At 34.5% G+C, this 23210-nt stretch overlaps 1 protein-coding gene across 4 annotated transcripts in view; it reads left to right on the forward strand.

The window, feature by feature from the left end:
- Positions 1-23210, forward strand: part of LOC105227286 (sodium/hydrogen exchanger 9B1) — a 61464-nt gene that overhangs the window by 29736 nt on the left and 8518 nt on the right. For 3 of the 4 annotated variants that reach the window (XM_049446741.1, XM_049446742.1, XM_049446740.1), the window contains 2 exons: positions 9809-10213; positions 14837-14975. In XM_049446741.1, coding sequence (XP_049302698.1) covers positions 9821-10213; positions 14837-14975 — 532 coding nt within the window. In that variant the 5' untranslated portion in view covers positions 9809-9820. Of the gene's footprint in view, positions 1-9015; positions 9174-9808; positions 10214-14836; positions 14976-23210 lie in introns of those variants that run through there. The other variant, XM_049446739.1, reaches the window with a different exon arrangement.

Consider the following 23210-nt stretch of genomic DNA (forward strand, 5'->3'; position numbering starts at 1 on the left):
GGTGAATGATCAGACATGATCTTTTGTTTCAAGGTCTGAATCGAAGCGTGATTGTCCGCATAGACCTAAGACTTTACATGTCACCACAGCAAAAATTAAAGCGGTGTGAGATCACACGATCTTGACTCAAAAACGTCGGATCTTCTTGGAGCCTATCGTTTGGGAAGGTCGAGCGGCTTCAGTTCTAACTCTAACACAAGCTGTATTTTGTATGATTTCAATTTAAGATCTCGACGTAAAATGCGTCAAGTCGTTTCATACGTCAGTCTGAGTTACTGCGAAAGGCGCAGAATCGAGTCTCCACGATCTTTGTGCACACTCTTCTTCACTGCGTGCTGGACGGGGTCTATTCGGTTGAATACTATTATACAATAACGAATACTGGGTTTGAAGATGGGTGATGGTGTTGCAAATAATCGATATCGTATCACTATAGCATATAGCTCCCATACAAAATGCCTGTTTAAGTTAAGGCTGAGTATGGAAAAAAATTTATTTATTTCTAAAGGGTATTCTAGCTTTGGCGCAAACGACTTTAACGTTTTTGTTTTTTTTTTTTTGGTATTACAACACTAAATCAAAATTTTACGATCCACTTTCTGGCATTCGTTTCTAGATATTTCTAATAATATGGTTTTTCAAAAGTAATAAACTTATTTCTTTCACAAAAAAAATGTTTAATTGGAAAAATCCACCCGGGGCTATAAAAATACGTTCGCCTACATTGCTATAACTGTCACAACGCATAATTCAACCGGATGACAAGCGATTTAAATAATTTACATGGCGAGATCTCCACTCCTACAAGTTAACGATTATTGCTATTATCTGGATATTATATGGTTGCTCATTAAACTGTCAGTAGTTGCCGTTAACTATATGTATGTATATATTTTTACAGGTGCAAATTAGCATTCAAACTGTTTTATTATATTCCACTGTGTTTGTTTTTATTGCTATCAGTTTTTTGACAACCCCCTAAATTAACAAGTCCGTCAATATGACTGTTAACTTTTCAATTAACTGTCTTTCTTGTAAATATTCGTAAATTATTTATTGTCAGCTAGTTAATTGTTAAAAGGAAAATGAAAATATTTATAGTATGTGCATATAAATGTGTGTGTTCGTATAAATGTGACTGTCGCTGTGCTGTCTTTAAATTAGCACATTATAGACGCGTTTAAATGCGATTCTTAACTGATAGCCCAACTTAAGAGAACAATGTAAGCGCTAATAAATACTTGTTGTAAATACATACAGGCACAAATGTATGTATGTACTTATGTATATAAGTCATACATATGTAAATGTATGTAATATGTGTGTATTTACATTTAGTTAGTGCCGCTATTTAACATAAATTTGTAAGCGTGGCACGTCAGCCGGGTTTTCGCTGGGGGTCGACCCTCACTGTGCGTTGTTGAGATTTACGCAACCTTCCAGCCCTGTGCGCGAGCAAAAAATTTAATTCATTTACAATTTATATAATTCGTAGCATTCGTACTTGATCTGTTTTTTTTGACGCGCTTTAAATTAATTGGCAATTGTGTGTGGGAGTTGCCATTGTGTTATATATTTATCAAATATAATATCATAAATAGTATGTGAATCATAATAAAAATGTATTAAATTATAAAATGTAAATTTTTGTTTTTTATAGAAAATTTATATAAAAATTTTAGTTAGCATTTATTGTTTATTCCTTTTGTTATGGTTTTACTTAACATTTAATAAACATTTATTCTGAAAATTTTTTTCACAAAAATAAGAAATTTAAAAATATATTTTTTACTTAACATTTAATAAACATTTATTCTGAAAATTTTTTTCACAAAAATAAGAAATTTAAAAAAAATATTTTTCTAATATTTTTTTAATGCAAAAATAAAATATTGGCTTGTCAAATATCTCCTTTCCACCTTTTTGTTTTTTGAATTTCGCGGCTATGTATTATAAAGCGTTACAGAGCTCGTATCTTGCAATACTATACATCTTTGAAAAGGTCTTGACATAACCTACAAAACGACGCTATGCCTGACTATTTTGAATATTGCGTCCAACAGTTATAGACGTGTAAAAATGGAGTTCCCTAACGCCGAAATTCGCGCTATTTTAAAGTTTTCTTGCGATAAAGGCAAATCCGTTAGAGAAACGTTCCGTGAGATTAATGGTGTTTTGGAAGATGGTACTCTATCATTTCGAACTGCGGAGGAATGGTTTCGACGATTCAGAGCGGGTGAAAACGATACCATGGATAAGCCAGCCGACGGCAGACCTGTGACGACGAATACCGATCAAATCATGGAAAACATCGGTTTAGACCGCCATGTGGCATCTTGTGACATCGCCCAGAAGATAGAAGTTAGTCACCAAACCAATTTAAACCATCAGCAGAAGGCTGTATAGACAAAAAAAGCTTGATTTTAGGGTGCCGCATGATTTGACGCACAAAAATCTTCTTGACTGAATCAACGCTTGCGATATGCTTTTGAAACGGAACAAACTCGAATCATTTTTGAAGCGTATGGTGACAGGCGTTTGATAAAAGGATCACATACGACAATATCAATCGAAAACGGTGGTGGTCGAAGGCCGGAAAATCATCCCAAATAGTGGCCAAGCCGAGATTGACGGCCAGGAAGGTTTTGCTCTGTGTTTGGTGGGATTGGAAGGGAATCATCCACTATGAGCTGTTCCCATACGGCCAAACGCTTAATTCTACCATTTACTGCGAACAACTGGACCGCTTGAAGCAGGTGATCGACTAGAAGCGTTCAGAATTCGCCAACAGGAAGGGTATAGTGTTCCACCAGGACAACGCCAGATCACACACTTCGTTGATGACTCGTCAGAAGCTACGGGAGCTCTGATGGGAGGTTTTATCGCATCCACCATATAGCTCGGACATAGCGCCAAGTGATCACCACCAGTTTGTGTCCATGGCGAACGCCCTTGTTAGTGTAAAGTTGAACTAAAAAGAGGCTTGTGAAAAGTGGCTGTCCGATGTCTTCGTAAATGTGGTGGGGGGCTTCTACGAGGGAGGTATTCTGAAGTTGTCGTCTAGATGGAAACAGATTAACGAACGAAACGGCCCATAATTCAACTAAATCCGATCACTGTAACACTTTTTATAAAGCATTGGATAAAGAGCAAAAATAGTAGTAAATTACTTAAAAATAAAAATAAAATCAATTTTTTGTTCAAACAAAATCAAAAAAAAAAAATATCTAATTATTTTCACCCCCCTAGGTACCGAATATGTGGACCCCTACAAATATTTATAGTTGATTTCGACCAAAACTAACGTTCAATGTATGGGATATAAACTAATATTCAGAGAGAATCTTTTCCTGATAATAGTATCTTTGTGTATCAAAAATGGGTTCAAGCGGCTCAATATTTCCCTGAGCCCTCATATACCTAATATAAAAGAGTTGCGGGTGACTTTATACTGCATATATCGGCCAAAATTTTAGTTATCTCAATGAAAATTAAGCGGCGTGTTTTACTCATAACAATGTATCTTTGTGCTTAAAATGGGTGAAATCATGACCCAGCCGCCATATGACTAATAAAAGGTGATCCAAGTAGAGGCTAGATTAGGTAAGATGGCTGATCAAAGATCCCACGTAGACTAACAATTAGTCCTTGTGATGCTATTGAAAAGAAAGTAGGGGTACTATTTTCAAAAGCCTTTTTTGACAGATCACGTGTTAGTCGTTATCTTAAATTGAAAGCGTACAAAATATAGCTTCTGCAAGAAGTGAAGGCGCTGTACCTTCCCAAGGGTCTATGATGGCCATGATAACCGATTATTTGATACCTGAAATTGAAGCTCTTGATCGCGGCGTCATTTGGTTTCAACAAGACGGCGCCACTTCCCACACATAGCATTAATCAATAGATTTATTGAGAGAACACTTCGGTGAGCAGATAATTTCAGGTTGGGCCGGTCGATTGGTCACCAAGATCATGTGATATCACACCGTTGGGCTTTTTCCTGTGGCGATATGTACAGTCTAAAGTCTATGCACTTTGATTCAAGCGTTGGAGCAAAACATCACCCGTTTCATTCGCGAGTACCAGTCGAAATTGTCGAACGTGTCAACGAAAAATGAACTCAACGGGTGGACCATCTGAGCCAACATTAAAAAAAAATGCCTTTAAAAAAAAATTGTAAGAATGTTCTTTCAAATAAGAATAAACATTCCCTATTAAAATTGGAGTTTCTGTGTTTTTTCTTTAAAGAAATAGAGAACTATGAAATGGATCAGCCTTTATACAAATGCAGTTTTTACGAGAAATATACCTTTGAAGCGTATATGGAATCGTCATAGGTGAATCGAACGATTTTTCTCCTTATTACTTCTTTTTTTTATTTTTTTATTGTTTAAGAAACTTTTTTTGTTTTACTGAAATTATTAATTTCTTGGCCGGTTTATAACTTTTTTATTTTCTTTTCTACTATCTTTCGCATTATTGTCAATTTGCATAAGCTTAAAATGCCTAAGTGACATTTCATTTGCTATCAAATTGTACATACTTTATATACATATTTACAAATGAAGATATGTGCAACGTTATTAATTGTTTATCTTTTTTCTTTGCAAAAACGTGTTAAACCCGATAAATACAGTTCTGGTAAATAAGCAGATTAAGCGCCGCTTAATCAAAAAGTCCCAATACGTTTTTGCATATTCCTGAAGTTATAAAAATATACTCTTAAAAAAATGTGACCCAATATAAACTAAATATTATGTTTGTAAACAAAGCTGTTTTTGCTTGCATGCTGCGGTTCAATCAATGAAGAAATAGATTAAAAAATACTAGCTTTAGCCGGAAACAGAAGCATGTGACCAGGGATTTTTGTGTCACTTGACTGTTGAGTACTATGTACTCATTAATCGCTGCCGGAAATAATACTCATATGCTTATATAAGTGGGAACATACCATATATAAAGTGCTTAAATTTCGCTACGGCCTTTCCTAATCCTTATCTCTAACTGTGGAATGCAATGCATTATCATATACCTATAGAAGTAGAGTGTCTTCAACTATATCAGGATGAATGATAAAGTTTTGTGAACGACTGCTATACGAGTATAAAAGAAGAATAAACAATAGATATTTTCGTCCAAAACTTATACTCACTCGAAGCAGAGATACTCGTATAATGACTTAGAACTTCAGCCCATGCATATGCCCTATAGCACATGTTTCTCAGACTTGATATTATTAAATTTCAAACTCAAAAGATTTTTAGCCAAATGTGGATTCATATTAATTTGAGAACATGTTCGAGCTGCTTAATATCCTAATAATTGTTGGGATACTCTACAATAACTTAATATGAGTAAGTTGGGCTCAGCAAAGTATACTAACTCTTTGGGTTGATAAAAGCTTTTAGTCTGGATATGAACCTCTTTAATTATGATTCCATTTTTGTGGAAGCTGTCAAAGGAGTTTGAAGTTATAGAAATCAACGTGGTTAAACCCTGGCTCCAATTTTGCTTCATACTTCCTGAGCAGAAGTTCGTTAGCCTATCAACCAAGAAAATTTGTCCGGGATCTTAACGTTGAATTGGACAATAATCAGGAAGAAATCTCGTCAAAGAAAGAACTTTTCAAGACAGGAACTTGAGATATTCTATAGTTATCTGAGATCTGCAGTTCCATAAAATGAGCCGCTTCTAGGAGAGAAAAAGACATGTGTGAATTTTTGCTCGATGTTTTCGTGTTTTATGAGGTTAACTGTACGAAAAATAGGTTTAATTTAATTATAATCAAAATCCCACATTGAAATTCACAGAAAGAGTACATAATATTCAGTTTAAAAGTTATCATCGAAATATTTACATTCTAACACAGGACCGTATAGATTCTAAACTTCTAATATAAAACTTATAATTGGTTAAATGAGGTCGGAGATTTTGAAATATTGACATCCTAATACAAAACTCTTCAGATTCAAAACTTCTAATTTAAAACTTGGGATTAGCTAAGGAATCTCCGGGCCATTGAATAGATGATGGATTCCTCATGTGGCATAGTTTCTCATATATTCATCATAACTCATTCGAAATAACAATATAGTATTCTTCCGGTTTAATAAACCTTCTATATTTCTTCCGTCAGAGCCGGTCGAGAGATCTTGAATACAAGTCTTGTTTTGGACGACATTCAATCGATAAAGCTGAATTTTTTTCCAAAAAGAGTACGATAGTGGCTGAATTTAAAGCCAAAACCTCAATGAATACCATCGATCAACCACCGTATTCACCAGAGTTGGTGAATATGTGTGATTTTTTCTTGTTCCCCAAACTGAAATTGCCGCTCCGTGGAACCTGTTTTCAATCGAGCGAAGATATAAAATTCGCTGAAGGAACTGAAGGTCATCCCAAAATGTCCGAGAAGTGGACAAATCGTTGGCATAAATATATTACATCTAGTGGGAACTACTTTGAAGGCGGCATACAATATTGATGAGTAATTAAGTATATAATGTACACTACGAAGCAGTAATAATTTCAATGAGAAAAAACTCCCTACTTTCTCTAGGCTTTTGGCGATCGTTGTCTCTAGACTAATTTATAAAAAAAAATTAACAGTTTGCCACTCGTCGCCTTCTTGTTGGTCGAGGAAAAACCTGTTTAAACTCATAACTTCCCATTTTTTCCTAATCTATTGACTCATTGCGATTTTGAGATTATATAAAAAATACTTGAAAACATTTCCAGACATGCATACACTTCTAAGTACTTTCAACAAGAAAAATTAAAATCGTAAAATGATGTTAATCACACTTATTAGTGTTTAAAACGCCGACAAAGAATAAAAAATACGTAGGCTGAATTTTAATAACTTTGCGGATAAAATAATGAGAAGCAATGCTAATGAGATAACACAATTTAATGCACGTGACATTGTTTACAACTTGTATAATAACAAAAAAGAAGAAGAAAGTGAACGAAACAATAAAAGAGAAAGAAAATATATAGGGAAAGAAAAAGAGAAGGCAAAAGAAAAACAATAGCAGTTTTAACCAAAAAATAAATGAAGAAAAAATCAGAAAAAATAACACAATAATATTTTTAACTGAAAACTAAATAAAGAAAGAAACATACAAAAGAAAAACGAAGACTCCAGCGAATCAAAGCGACATATGAAAAAGCGTAAATCATTAAAAAACCAACAAGAATACAAAAAATAATATAAAAAACAACAAATAACTAACAAAAAGGAAGAATGCAAACAAACACCAAAGACGAAAAAAGATTTACAAAACAAAAATTAGTATAAAAAATTAGCAAAGCAAGAAACACAAAACACGACAATTAAGTTAAATTAAGTTACAAACGTCATAAAAAGGGAACAAAGAGAGCATAGTCAAGTCAGACAATTGGAGAGCGACAGTTGCTGGTTAGTATTCGCGAAAACGTGCGCAAGAACGATAAATCGAATGCGCAAATATACTTAGAAGCGTTGGAGGTGTTAATTGCTGTGGTAATGACCACAGAACTCGGTAATCAGTAATCAAAAATCAGCGTTGATCAGCTGAGCGACAAACAACTGTTACACGTTAGCGCTAAATTAGGCAAATTAAAGCTAATTGTGTTAGCACTTGCTGATAAAAGGGGGGTTTCTGTCGGGTTTGTGTTTTTCGGTCTGCTCATTGTTTTTGTTATGCAAGCTTTTTGCTTTGTAAATTTTATATTTCTTATAGTCTGAACCGCACATAATAAGTTTGCCGGTACCCTATAAAGTATAAACCAATATATAAATGATCAGGGCTGTGGGCTGGGTAGATTTACCCAGCAGTCCATATCAGTTCGTATGTATATTCACGAAATAGTCGCCCAGTTTTTGAGATAACGGTCTTAAATTTTGCATATGTTCTTTTTCAACCAAGAAGCTGCTCACTTGTCGGAGTTACCGTTATCGCACCACTGTAGAATATAGTTGCCATGCAAACTGAACGATCAAACTCAAGTCCTTGTATGGAAAACTTTTTTATTTGCCGAATTATCTTCACGAAATTTGGCATGTATTCTCTTTTAAGGCAATGGTGCAATCCCTGAAGAAATTGTTCAGATCGAATCACTTTAGATTATAGCTGTCATACAAAATATATTATCGGAATCAAGTGCTTGTAGGGAAAACTTTTTCATTTGTCGAGTTATCTACACGAAATTTGGTGTGTACTATATCCTGAAGCAGCTCTAGAATATGTGAAGATATCGCTCACTATAATCTATAGCGGTCATACAAATTAACCGATCAAAATCAGGATAAAGACCCTTTTATACCCTTTTATGCTATAAGTTAGATAAGTGTAGGGTTATTATAGCTTCGTTGCAGCCGAAGTTAATATTTTTCTTGTTTTTGTCGCTTGTTTCACTCGTTTTGGTACTTTTAGTTTTGTTTTTGTCTCTTATTTCTCTCTTTTTGGTACTTTTAGTTTTGTTTTTGTCTCTTATTTCTCTCTTTTTGGTACTTTAATTTCCGTTTTTGTAATTTTACTTGCGTTTTTTTATGCTTTTCATCTCTTTTTTGGCTTTATCGTAATTTTCTTTACCTATTTTGTTCATTTTCTTTAATTTTCTCCCTTTTTTACTATACTTTCACTTTTCCTCTTCCTTTTTCTTATTTTTTTTTTGTTGTAATTTTCAGATTTTTTTTTGTTTTTTTCTTATTTGTACTTTCTTCTCTTTTTCTCTTCGTTCTTCTTCTTACTTCTTCACTTTTGTAATATTCAGTTTTTGTTTTTGTATTCTTCTCGCTTTTGTTTTCAACTGATCTGCTTTTAACCAATTCATTTCGCTATCAAATAAAATTGCTAATATCTTGTATACTTCACATTAGTAATTTCCGGCGTCGCAGCGCAGTTAACGTACGAAGTTTTCACATACAAAAACAGCTAGTTAACTTGGGGATGCTATGTGTATATTTATGCCAACACCAATATTGTTTTATTATTGACGATGTCATTTCGCTATTAAACGGTGAACGAAACGGATCATAAAATCAATCAACGCTCGACGATCAAAGACGCGACTACAACGTTTGCAACAAATAACGAGTAGCGAGCAACGGCAAACCAAATTGATATTGAAACAGACAAAAACAAAAGCTCGTGTTTAGTGTTTCGATGCGTTCGAATATTTATCACGTTGTAAGTGAATATAGAAAGAATATAGATAGTGGGTGTTGGTTGCCTAAAATCCTAACTATTGCAAATGCCTATTCGGAAAGTGTCGTTAATTGTATAATTATGAGATCATAAAGTTCATAAAATGCATAGAAAAATTAAATTAGCTATTAAAATGTAAAGTGTGTGCGTGAATATGGGGATCTAATAAAAAAAATATATTGTACATATATTATATGAAAGTGTGTGCGCCGCCTTGAAGGCATAAATTCTGAAGAAAAATGTATAAAAAAATAGAAAAAATTATAGAAAATTTATACAAATAAATAAAAATTATTAAAAATGTATAAAAAGTTATGAAAATATATAAAAAATGTATAAAAATATATAATAAAAAAAATTTTAATTCTAAAAAATTCTATAAAAAATTTATAAAAATGTATAAAAAATTTATAAAAATGTATAAACAATGAATAAAAATGTATAAAAATTTATAAAAATTATAAAAAAAAATTATTAAAACCGAAAAAAAATATTTATAAAATTTATAAAAATTTATACATATACAAATACCATAGAAAAAGTTTTAATAAAAAATTTTCAAAAAAATATTTAAAAGTGCCTTAAACTCACATTATGCTCATTTCGGTTGCTTACAGAATCCAAAAAATATGAATGAACGCGCCGAAACGGTGCCAGATGTCCTTGTTAATGGCCAGGCGAATGGCAGTATTATATCGCATTCAGCCGATGGGAATGCGGGCATTCTCACACACAACAACAGCAATAGCAATAGCAACATTAGTAATCATAATGGCAGCAACAGCACCATTACAAATGGTTTGAATCACAACAATTCGAGCATATCATTGCCCGTGCCGCTTGTGTCCAATGCAGCGGTCAATAATATTGGCAATAGCGCCAGCTATAAGAATACCATTGTTATCGATAATCAGCCAAAGCGTAAAGTTAGCATTGTATCGGATCCGGCCAGTGAAGCGCGCAGCATTGGCGCCTATGACAATCCAGCCTATGAACAAAATCCACATCGCAAAATATCACAGGTGAGTTGTCAGAGAGAATTTGAAAAGTCTAATGTAAGTCTAATTAGTACTAGTGTAATTTTAATTTAATTTTGAGGTGCGTTAGTAGAAACTATTTTTGAAATTTAGAAAAATTAGTTAGAAAAATGTTTTCGAACTTCAAATATATGTAGAATAAAACAAGTAAGGAAGACCAAGTTAGATGGTACCCAAAACGTTGGTTATCATATATAAAAGTCGGCGGCATATTTTCAGGTATTAAAAAATGTTGCGAAAGAACAGACCAACAGACATTAAGACAAATTATGTATTTATCACAGTCATATTAGATATCTAACTTAAGCTAGAGGTCATACGAACACTTCGTCCGATACAAATAGCCCCCGTAAACACACATTATTTCGCAAAATTCGTTTTTATATTCAATATAGTTCCCTTCAACGGTGATGCACTGGTTATAGCGACCCTCCCACTTTTTTTTTTATTTCGCTTAGTTCTTTGCTTCAAGATAGGTCTCAGTTTCGGCATTCACCTCTTCATTCGTCGAAAATTACTTCCCAGTGAGCATACTTTTGAGATCTGAGAGCAGGAAATAGTCTCTGAGGGCCAGATCTGGAGAATGCGTTGGACGCGGGTGCAAAAACTCTGTTTAATTCCGCTTGAACATCTCCAAAGACTGCTCCGAATCATAAACTTTACGTTTTTTGGTCAAAAGTGAGCTCGCGCGGCACCTACTTTCAACAGAGCTTCATCATATCCAAAGATTCGTGAATGACATGATGTATTCAGTTTATCAGTTCATTTTTATATAGACTACTACTCCCACAGTTTGTGAAATATCGATCGATTTTACATATCACCTTTTGTCCCTAAGAAGCTGCTCTGATCCCTCTCCAGTCGTGAGTGAATAGAGAAGTATTACAGTATTGCAGCTTCTCCTCATTTTCCTCGGTGGTGGAGAGCTCAGCTGGGAGTCAGACACAAGCTCGAGGGCATAGTGATAGATCCACTGTAGCCACCGCCTAGTCTAGCTCCCTTTCAACTTTCCCCTACTCTTGAAACAGTTTCCTTATAAGGGGATTTCGGCCGTGCGTCAGCACATTTTATCAGCTTGTGGAGATCATGGCACTTTCCTGAGAGGTATTTTTTTATTAAGTATCATCTTCAAATATGTTCTTTTTGACCCAAAACGAGCTTGCCAGGGTTTAATCCAACTTTGCTTAAGGTTAGGTTAGGTTAATCTGGTAGGCCAATAAGCTACGCATAGAGCAGTTTTGTTCCTTTGCGATACCAGATGGAGTTCAGCAGCTAGGCCCAAGAGGGGTAGTCATTCTTTAGTATGCCTGCGTTTGCCGCAAATTTTAGCAGACTCTGCGCCTAACTATCGCTACCTCCTCCAGTGTATCATACCGTGGAGTCCTCAGAAGCTTGTAGCGTAGCTTTACGGGACAAGTGCACAAAAGATGCTCTATTGTTTTCCTGGTGCCCTGCTCTAAACATTTCCTGCAGTCTTCTCGACCTGTCAGCCCCATCCTGCGGACATGTGTCGCCATTAGACAGCGACCACTTAGTATTGCCATCATGTTCCTATAGTATCTTCTATCGAGTGCCAATTGGAATTTTGTGTAGTTCCGATCTACCAGTTTGCTCCAGACTTTTACAGTTTAGCACTCAGGTAGTTTGTTTCAACGGGTTTTGATTTTCTTCACAATGCTTTCGTCGAGGTCGTCGTACAAACAATGCATGGGATTCCCAATGTTGATCAAGTTTCCGGACGTTAGCGGTACAACTTCATTGGCAATCTCGTCCACAATTTCATTGCCCTCGGTGCCTTTGTGGCCTGGAACCCAGTAAAAGTGAAGTTACTTGCTTCTGGCAACACTTTCCACTGCCGTCTTGCTTCCCAAAACATTTCTGCCCGATATGCCATACGAGGCTACTGCCTTGATTGCTGCTTGGCTGCCTACGTAGATGTTCACTCTGAAATTGCTTGCAGATGTATTGAAACCAAGCTCGGCGACTTACGCAATAGCAAAGAGTTTTGAGTAAACTTGTTATAAGCCCCAACTGGGATGGTCTTTAGTGCTTTCGGCGAATTTTAGTATTTTCGGTTGCGGGTAATTATTGACGAGTCATTCGTTAGCTTGTTAGACAGTTTTGATATCAGACTCCATTGATGTAGTATGTAGGGTCGTCAGCTACATTGTCAAGCATCTATTTTGCGACCTCTACTCAAAGTTGTGTTTGCAAACGATTCACGTCTTTTGGTAGGAGTCTAACATTGACATATTTCATAGCCAAAACTTTAACAAAAATAAGTTGAGTCTTTACATAGAAGATGTCAAGATCCTCTGCTACCTCTATGACGCCAACATGTCAATTTTCAAGCACTTTTTCTTTGACCTTTTTCGATGCTATGAGTATCGTCATTAACAGGGGTGGATGGACCATTCGCATAAGCCACGTGTTCGATAACTGCACAGCCTTCACTGACTGCTTTGTGCCTCTCAAATACTTGTGTTTGAGTTCCCCAAAATATTTTCAATGTTTCCGTAGACGTTAAACTCAATTGGTGCACTATAATCGCTTACTTTTTTATTCCTATTTGTTTATGCCAATTTGTTTGGTTTATACCAGTTATTTGTACGATTCGCCACTTCAAATTATGGCGCGCTGAATACAGCGACGCAACAATGGAAAATTTCCCTTTTTATTTTATTAGTCATATATGGTATATACATATTTACGGCATAATAATGGTAATACCAAAAAAATCAACAATATATTATAAATTTTAAATGCCAGCAATAGGCTATGCTACTAAACCCTTAGGACTTTCCATAAAGCTACAAACATACATAGCACAACATACATACTTGTACATACTTATTTCTTTGTGAAATGTGTTTTTATGTGACAATGAATTGTCGAGGTATGATTAATGTCCATAGATTTTTTATAGGGATTGTAAATCACTGGTTAAACATTGTAAATCAAATCTTTATTATCACTGTGGTGAATTTGGTTTATTGGTTGATTGCTTTAATCAGTTTAATTTTTTAATGCCTAGTCAAGGTAGGCAAAGCTGAGTAGCTGGAGGAATTATTGCCGAGTTCAGTACTATAAAAAAATGTTATCGGTGTGCAGTTACATATACTACTAGACAAGGCCACTACGTTACATAATATGATGGTTTACCTTTATGTTGGGGTTGCCTGTAAACACGCTACAAATTTGGCAGCAGTTCTTCTGTTGCTAGTTGTCACATATTTTTAGCATATCTATCAGATAAGAAGTGTATAGCTTATTGTAGCTTGTTAAATAACGAGACTCCAACTTTTACTGTTGATGGTAAGATAATTTTTATCTTGAAGCCACATGCAAATCATGCTATTGAACCACTAAAAGTGGCATTTTGTTCCATGAATGAAAAGCAGAGATTGAGTAGAGGGAGAAATCTTGAGCGAGAAGGACTGGACACTTTCTGTTTTGGTTTTAGAACTTGTTATATGTGTGGTTATAGTTAGATTCTAACGATTTCCATCTCTTCTTGGGCGAAAAATGAGAAATGCTAAATTTACCGACCGTTGTGCCCGAGATACCTGAGCAAAGACTCACCCTAGCGTCACAAAGTCACCAAGCATCTTCTTGACATCGTGGCGGGGGCAGCTTTCATAGGTACGCTCTTTGTCACATCGTCCTTCTCTTCGGTCAGGGCGTGGGCGTAAATCAGCGATTTGAGGAAGAACCTCGCTTTGATGCGGAATGTGGCTAGACGTCCATCCACCTGGGTGAATGCCAGGACTCGGCAATGGAATCTCTCTCCCTCTACCCTCACCGAATTCGCGTTCCTTTATATGACTACTGTATTAAATGCTACAAGGATCTACTCGTCTCAATCCTTGTCCCGTCCATTGCAATTAAGGGACTAGACATTCCAGGTGTATGCCCTTAAATCGTAATCCTTTATGCGTTTGCCGTGGTCGTCATCAAAAGTAAGGTCGCTTATCCGAGGCTATTGTTTTTTTGCTTTAACAATTTAACTTGCCTTCAAATGGAAGTTGATTGGCTACACAGAGGATCCTGAAAGGAAGTCGTGAGCTTTTTGAGCCATATGTAAAAGAATCGTTTTTAGCCACTCCCAAGTTAAAGGCGTTCAGAAAATCTCGAAAATCTTTATGTTAGGTATATGGGCGCTCAGGGAAATATTGACCCGATTCAACCCATTTTTGATAATTAGATATACTATCATTAGATTCTATCTGATACTATCAAGATTCTATCTGAATTTCAATTATATATCCCATACATTGACCGGTATTTTCGGTCGAAAGTCAATTAAAGATACTGGGATCCACATTTTCGGTACCTGATACACTGATAGACGGCAGATAGTCACCCAGATTTTAATTCGTCTCGTCATTCTGATCATTTATATATATGTATATATGACATGTTGCTAGGGTATAAAAAGCTCAGAAAGTGCACTTTATGCTTTCTAATACAAATAATATAGATTACCAGGCGATGAATAAAAAACCGATGTCATAAAACTTGAAATGCCAACGACTTTATCGTTTGTTGTATTTTATATTTTTTTTACGAGTAAATAAAGCATGTGTTAATTTATTGCCAATTTTTCAGACTTCTACACATTCACACACAGAATTTGGACCCACACGAAGAAAGAGTATATTGGTGAATTCGACAACCAATATAGCACCGTTATCCCTACCGAATACACATGATATTGAATCCGATCGAGGATCGCTGCACAGCACTGGTAAGTGTACAAATCATAATCTAAAAATTAGTTCAGTGAAAAGAAATGTGCTGAGCGGCAGGTAGATGAAAGAAAAATAGAAAAAAAAAATTATAAAATATAAATAAATAATAAAAATATGTAAATAAAAAAAAAAAATAAAACAAAAATTAAAAACAAAAAAATATAATAATTAAAAAACGAATAAGTAAACAAAATAAAAAATTAAGTAAAAATAAAAAAATAGTTATAAAATATTAAAAAACAGAAAAATATAATAGTTAAATAACAAATAAGTTAATAAATTCAAAAAAAATTTAAAAATAGTAATAAATTTAAAAAATTAATTTCAAAAAAAGTAATAAAAAATAAACATTTTACAATTTAAAAAAATTTTAGAATTAATGAATTAATTTTCAGCAAATAAAAAAAATAAAGAACTAAAAATAATTTTGAAAAATCCGTAAAAAATTAAAAAAAAAATTAAGTAAAAATTAAAAAAAAAAAATAGTTAAAAAAAATATAAAAGTTAAAAAATTAAAAGATTAATATAAAAAAATGAAAACAGTAATAAAAAAATTTGTAATTAAAAAAAAATATTTCCTTTACAAAAAAAAAGTAAAAATTAATGACTAATAACTTTAACAAATTCAGTAAATAAAAAACAGAATAATACAATAATTAAAAAAAATAAAAAATTAATTTCAAAAAAGTAATAAAAAATAAATCTTTTACAATTTAAAAAAAAATTTAAAATTAATTAAATAATTTTCAGCAAACAAAAAAAATAAAGAACTAAAAAATTGAAAAGAATTAAATAAAAATTAAAAAAAAATAGTTATAAATTAAAAAACAATAAAAAAAAATAAAAAAGTTAAAAATTAAAAGATTAAAAGATTAATATAAAAAAATGAAAACAGTAATAAAAAAATTTGTAATTAAAAAAAAATATTTCCTTTACAAAAAAAAAGTAAAAATTAATGACTAATAACTTTAACAAATTCAGTAAATAAAAAACAGAATAATACAATAATTAAAAAAAATAAAAAATTAATTTCAAAAAAGTAATAAAAAATAAATCTTTTACAATTTAAAAAAAAATTTAAAATTAATTAAATAATTTTCAGCAAACAAAAAAAATAAAGAACTAAAAATAATTTAAAAAAAAACAGTAAAAAATTAAAAAAAAAAATTAAGTAAAAATTAAACAAAATAAAATGAAAAAAGTTAAAAAACTAAAAGATTAACATAAAAAAATTAAAAAAGTAATAAAAAATTTATAATTAAAGAAAAAATATTTCCTTTACAAAAAAAATAAAAATAAATGACTAATAATTTTAGCAAATTCAGTAAATAAAAAACAGAATAATATAATAATTAAAAAAAATAAGGAAAAAATATTAAGTAAAAAATTATTCTTTATATAAAATTTAAAAAATTAATTAAAAAAATTAGAAAAAAGAAATATGAAAAAACACAAGTTTATAATTAAAAAAAAACCCTTTTTCAGTAAAAATTTAAAAAATGAATGACAAATAATTCAACATATAAAAAAATAATACTTAACAAACAAACAAATAATTAAAAAAATTAGGTAAAATTAAAAAAATTAATTAAAAAAAATACAAATAAGAAATATAAAAACAAAAAAAAATAAAAAAAATAATTTTATAATTAAGGAAAAAAATATTTGAGTAAAAAAAATTAAAAATTGTTAGCAAATAATTTCAGCAAATTTGCAGATAATTAAACCCGTCGTTTGCGTAATGAGCTTTGTACTTAATTTCGCACATTTATTTTTGTACATTTTTTTCGCACTTTTTATCACTCTTTCACTGTGTTAAGTGGCGATGAATTCATACTTAAACATGCTCGCATATATTTGCATTTAAATAAGTAAGCAAAAACAACAATGAGCACAATAAGTGCAAAATAATATTCATCAATAATGATTTATCTGTTTAAAGATCACTGATCGACGAGCCACTTGACGCTTCCCGGGATCATTTGTGCAAATTGAATGATTTGTTGCTGCGACAGTTCTTCGGTTGTGGCAGCCGTCAAATTATGTGCTCAGGCGATAAGTGCGCTACATAGTGATTATCTTGAAATTTTTGACTGGACTCAATGGGTTAATAAACTACATGCGCCTATTGTTTGTTTATCGGGAATACAGGAGCGAAAGGGGGCAACTGCGTTGAAGGGGAGTTGATTGATTGACAGCTTTTTAATGATAACGAAGGACCTTACATGACATCAACATAGTTTGGAAAAGTATTTGAGTCTTTGTTTATAGTTATAGTGAAAATTTGTTTAGCCTACGCTGGATACGCGCCATTACACCAATTTCGAGTGGCGAAGTGTGCCCGGCCAGTCTTCACCACTTCTCTAGCCCAAGCCAGCCGTTCGGGCTCTATTTCCTTCAGGCTGGCCTTATTTTCTAGGCGATTACATATTCCGACAGCCGCATTGTACCTCGCTTTTGCCTTCAACACCTTATTGTTTGGCTTCTTCCGGGGCCCTCTCTTGTTGCCAGAGCTGGAACTCTCGGTCGCCTGCACAGGATAGCGAAGAAGTTCTTCCTCCCTTTCCGCGTTTATGCTTACAGCACCTTCTGGGTCCGAGTTTGCATGGGCTGTGGCACCCGTGCGCTGTAAAGCTGTTTCGGCAGTAGTACTACAACCACCTCAGCCAGTGGAGGTTTGGCCTCTAACAACACAGTTCATACGATCGCTGTGCCCGCCGGTGATAGCAGACTCGTCTCCCACCGATGTTTGGACCGATATCCCAGTCCGCTTCGTTCCTTTCTTGTCCTCCATTTTAAGTTTTGATTCGGTGGTCTCTATCGCTAGCTTTTTATACCCACCGCCAGATACCACATTAGCAATGGCCGTTGTATTATCCATTAATCTACTTCTGAGGATGCATATAAAGCAGTCCGTCGTAAGAGGATGATTGGGAAAATACGTTAACCTTCGTTAAGGGCTGCCTGTCTGCAATGTAATGCCTCTAACAGGAGCCAGCTTGAGATCATGACATTGCAAGCAGCGACACCCATTGCCCAGTAAACAGCCGCGTGGAGAATACAGCTAAGAGAAATTTTTTCCGAAATGAAAAAATTAAATGAAAAATGATTTACGAACGATCTAAAGTTCGGAAGCGAAAGAGGAGAGGTTAGATGGAATTTTTAAGTGTTATAAACTGAAGAAAAATGGAATGAAAAATTATTTACGAGCGGAGAGATTAGATGAAATTTTTAAGTGTTACAAACTGAAAAATCCGTTGCGGAGAACGTGCCATGGTAATTTTCAGCTTCCAAAAAATTTAAAGGCAGCCAAGTCTGGTGTTCTGCAAAACAATTTTTCAGTCTCTGTGCATTGAAGACAATGAAAGTAAGGCCCTGAAGGATATCACAGCCGCGTTATAACACATGTATGGTTAAATGGATTAAGTGTTGACTTGTTTGTATTGATTCAGTGACTATAAGGATGATAATAAAGATTGAAATTAAAATACGCGAAAATGTATTTTTAGTTAGTCCTGTTCAATTTTGATCAGCTGTTGTATTTGGTTTAGTATATATCTCCTATAGTTTTCGGTATTATAAACAACCGTTAGGTGCATAAAAGCTATAAAAATATCTGTACAAACTAAAAATTTCATTTCGCACATGTTTTTCGATGAGTAATAATATTATCTCTTGTTGTATTGTTTATCAAAATAAAATAGGTACTTCATATCATCACCTAAAATGCAAAACAACGTATCAACAAAACCATCGAAATTTAGGTTTTTTTTATTGCTTATGCTTATTCTCTACATCGTATTACATATGCTTGTATGTAGCATAAAGTTTTAGCTTAGTCGGTGTTAGATATAAGCAATATATAACCACTCTTTAACCAATATATAACAAACATATAACCAATATATAACCATTTTATAACCAAAACTCAAATTTTGTTTTAATATGAGTGTTTTCTATTTTATCGTTTATCTACATCATATTACATATACATATGTATCATAAACTTCTAAGCTTCCGCTACCCGATATAACCGGTATATAACCAATATATAACCGTTTTATAACCAAAACTCAAATTTTGTTTTAATACGAGTGATTTCTGTTGTATCGTTTTTCTACATCATATTACATATACATATGTATCATAAATTTTTAAGCTTCCGCTACCCAATATAACCGGTATATAACCAATATATAACCGTTATATATAACCAAAACTCAAATTTTGTTTCAATATGAGCGGTTTTTATTATATCGTTTTCCTACGCCGTCAAACTTATGAAAAGTGATTTTACGTTATTTTGCATTTTAGGTGACGATATGTATGTACATATGCATATGTTTGTACATACATATCTTCAATAGCATACCTGGCGTAATTTCTCATATTTATATTTTATATTTATTATATTTTTATTGTTTTTATAAAAACAAATATTTATTGCCATAAGTGGCTACATAATTACATACATACAAATAGGCGCTTTCAATTAATTGTGACTGTGTACAATCATACACATGTTTGCATAGTTCACGCTTCTAGGGCTACTGCGGCTGGCTGGCTGGCGATAAGCACGTGGTTAGCGTTATCCACATGTTTAATTGTTGATAATAGTTTGCAAAAAATACATATACAGGTATACATACATACATACATGTGAAGAATATGAAATTATTATTCGCAATTTTTTGCACACAACTTGACGTTTCGTCGCACGATTTCGTGAAGTGTGTGTGGTTGTATGTGTCTGTTTGTTTATCTTTTCCGAGTATTGACAGCCGAAGTTGTCCAGTTTGACTAATGATCACTCATAGGGGCGAATTATCTACTCGCTGATTTTGTGGAATATATCACTCTTCTATTTTTTGCATATAAACGTCTTGCCAACTGTCTGCGGCATCCGCCGGAAATGTCCTGCTTAAGTGACATTTTGGGTGTGACTTTGAATTTGGCTGAAGATAAGATAAACGAGGATTGCACCCCGACCGTATTGTGGCCTCTCTTATATCACAAAGACTCACCTAGCCTCAGCATATTGATAAAGTCCAATACTCTCCAAGGTGCTAATGAGGCGATGTTATCCCTATTTTGAAAAATTGAGCCGAGGGCCTTTATTCTGCGTCTGCAGATGTCAATTAACAAGTGGTTCTGGAGTTTCACTGCCACAGAATCGGCAATTTGCACAAAAAGTTAGGCTCATGTTATATAAGACTTTCTTCAGCTTGCAGTGATCAGTGTAGAAGGTGACAAGTAGCCTGAGTTTGTTCCTAGGCAGGTTGTTTACATATTTAAACCTGCTGAGTTTATAACACCTCGTTAGCAACTTGGCATGACGCTTGCCTTGGAGTTTTAGTCAATACCTCCCTCTGTCTACTCCTTCTTCCTTGTGAAGCAGCTCTTTTATGGTATGAGGACCCATCGTGATGAAGACCATGTTAGTGGATGCTGCGGAGTGGGCGAGCTCAACAGCCAGTTCATTTCCGGCTATGCCTTTGTGACCGGGCACCCAGCTAGGGTGTACTTGATTAGGTTCCGCTAGTCTATTCAGCCGTTCTCAACACTACTGCACCAGCAGCGATTTGATCTCACAGACAGAGATTGCTTTAAGTGCCGCTTGACTGTCTCTAAGTGTGGTTACACGTTCATTGCGATAGTTGCGTTGGAGGTTTATCTCTATGTACCAACTTATGACAAAAACTTCAGCTTGAAATATGCTTGAAAAACTTCCCATGGGTATGGAGAGTTCGGTGCGTGGTTCTTATACTCCTGCACCAATTCTTTCCGATCTTTACGAGCTGTCATGTAGCACTTGATTGTATTATCCCTAAACAGTAGCTCGAGAGTAATCATTTCATTCAGCCTTGCTGCTAAGGCTAACCCTGAACTTCTTGGTGAAATTTACCCGTTCGGTAATAGCTGTCGCTAGGGAGAAGAGCCAATGGTCTTACCTCACTTAATTCTATCATCCGGTGGGGTGAGAATACCTTACCATTGCATACCCCTTCTGCTGTCATTTGCAGCAGTGTGGGTTCAGCTACCTAACCGATTAGTACGACCACTACACCATATAACTGTCATACAAACTTCACGAAATTTGGCATAGTTTATTCCCAAAAGCAACGCTATATTATCCGAACATATTGTTCAGATCGGATCACTATAGCATATAGCTGCCATATAAACTCACCGATCAATATCCAACCCTTGTATAGAAAAGTTTTTTATTTCTCAAAATATCTTGATGAAATTTGACACATATTATTTTCTCTAGCCAACCTACAATCTTCGAAAAAAAATTTACAGATCGTATTACTATAGCATATAGCTGCCCTACAACCTGAGCAATCAAAATCACCTATAAATGTCGACGCATCCGCAGTTAACACAGTTTCTTGTTTTCATTGCTGCTAATTTGTTTATATTTTTTTATTAGAAAGTATTTTTGTGCTTGTTGTTGCTTATTTGTTTACGTTTTTATTAGCATTTTTCGTGGTTTGTCGTTGTTTATCTCATTCTTATTTCTGTTTATTTTATTTAATTGTTTCTTTTCGGTGCTAGCTCGCCAAGCATTTTTGTTGCTGTTGTATTACTGTTACTTAAATTTACTATTGTTTAATTATTTTATGTTTCTTAATGAGCGTCGCGTGTTTTTTGTTAAGAAACTCACATGACATGCATGTGACTAATTGATTGTTTTAATTTTGTTAAATATTTAAGAATGACTAGACTTGTGTAAACAAGGGCGGCTGCGTGGAAAAGTTTGCGTGGGCGGTGGGTGTTCAAAGACAAAGTAGAAAATTAAGTTTTTAGGCGGTCATGTGATCAACAAGTGCGGGTATCTTTATAAAAAATACAACTTTCTAAACAAAATTCAGGTTATGTTAGCTTAAGGTTTGCTTAAATTTTAAAATAATTCAAACCCGGACAAGAGATTGGCTGACATTCGTTCTTTCTTTTCGCTGTTTGCCGCCAATTAGAGATTTCAAGCGAAGCCAGGTCCTTCTCCACCTCGTTTTTCCAACGGAGTGAAGGTCTTCCTCTTTCTCTGCCACCCCCGGCAGAACCTTTCTTCCGAAAACTCGCAACGTCAACTCATTTGATGCTGGCATCGTCCATGCCTCTGCACCATATAGCAGGACGGGAATAATACAAGGAGGCTTATAAAGTTTAGTCTTTGTTCCTCGAGTGAGCACTTTACTTCTCAATTGCCTATTCGCTCCGAAGTAACACCTGAAGGCAATAGTTATTCTGAATCAGCGATTTTTAAAATACATTAAATTGTTTATCTTGGAACTTGCTCTTCACTCAAAATTGACGGTAGGATTTAGAGGCATTTTAATGTCTACTGAGAAACTGTTGGCATCGCCCGAAACTGCTTCCACGTTCTCTGCTTGAAAGACGATTATGATGGTGAAGTTTAAATTAGGTTTCGACGGTTTTACAAGCATTGGACTTTCATGCACCGGGTATTCTGAAAAACCTTGTGTGAAATGTTCCCTTAAACCATACCGTAACCATTTAAATAGGACATAACAGCCTCGAATGAGAATCAAAAGGGAGGTCTCTCATTCGAGGCTGTTTTCTTCTTTAAATTGAGGTTGTTCTTTTTCGTGACGGGTCTCAAACCCAGCGCACAACCCTGAGGAGGGATGTTTCGCCTTTGCACTTTAGGTCGTCTTCAGACAGATATTTTTAGGCTAACCAGAGGATACTTGGTCTTATACTGGAAGTCGTGCGCTCTTGAACCATATGTAAAAGAATGGTTTATGGGCACTCTCAAGTGAATGGCGCTCAGAGAACTTTCCTCACCTGCGTGACACACATGACTCCATCCTTCAACCAATTTTACGATCAGTCGATCCCATTTTTGTAAACAGTGAAGCAGATTAACTAGCCAGAGCGGGCATCACCCCATAATTAGACTCCGGATTAATGGAAATTGATATGCCTCTGGCTACTTGTAGTTTTTTAACAGACAAACGCCTTCAAATGGTTGTTTTTTGGCTACCCAGAGGATATTTGATCTAAGACCGGAAGTCGTGAGCTCTTGAGCCATATATAACACAAGTAAATGGTGCCCAGAGAGCCTCCGCGTAAGCGATGTCTACCTCAATAAAGAAGAAGAAGAATCATCCAAATAATTTCCACTTTTTGGGGAAGTTAAAACAAGAACTAACACCACTTACTATATTCGAAAAAATGTTTCTAAAAAACTTTATAAAAGCTAG

This window comes from Bactrocera dorsalis, chromosome 1 (genome assembly GCF_023373825.1).
Source record: "Bactrocera dorsalis isolate Fly_Bdor chromosome 1, ASM2337382v1, whole genome shotgun sequence".
NCBI lineage: Eukaryota > Metazoa > Arthropoda > Insecta > Diptera > Tephritidae > Bactrocera > Bactrocera dorsalis.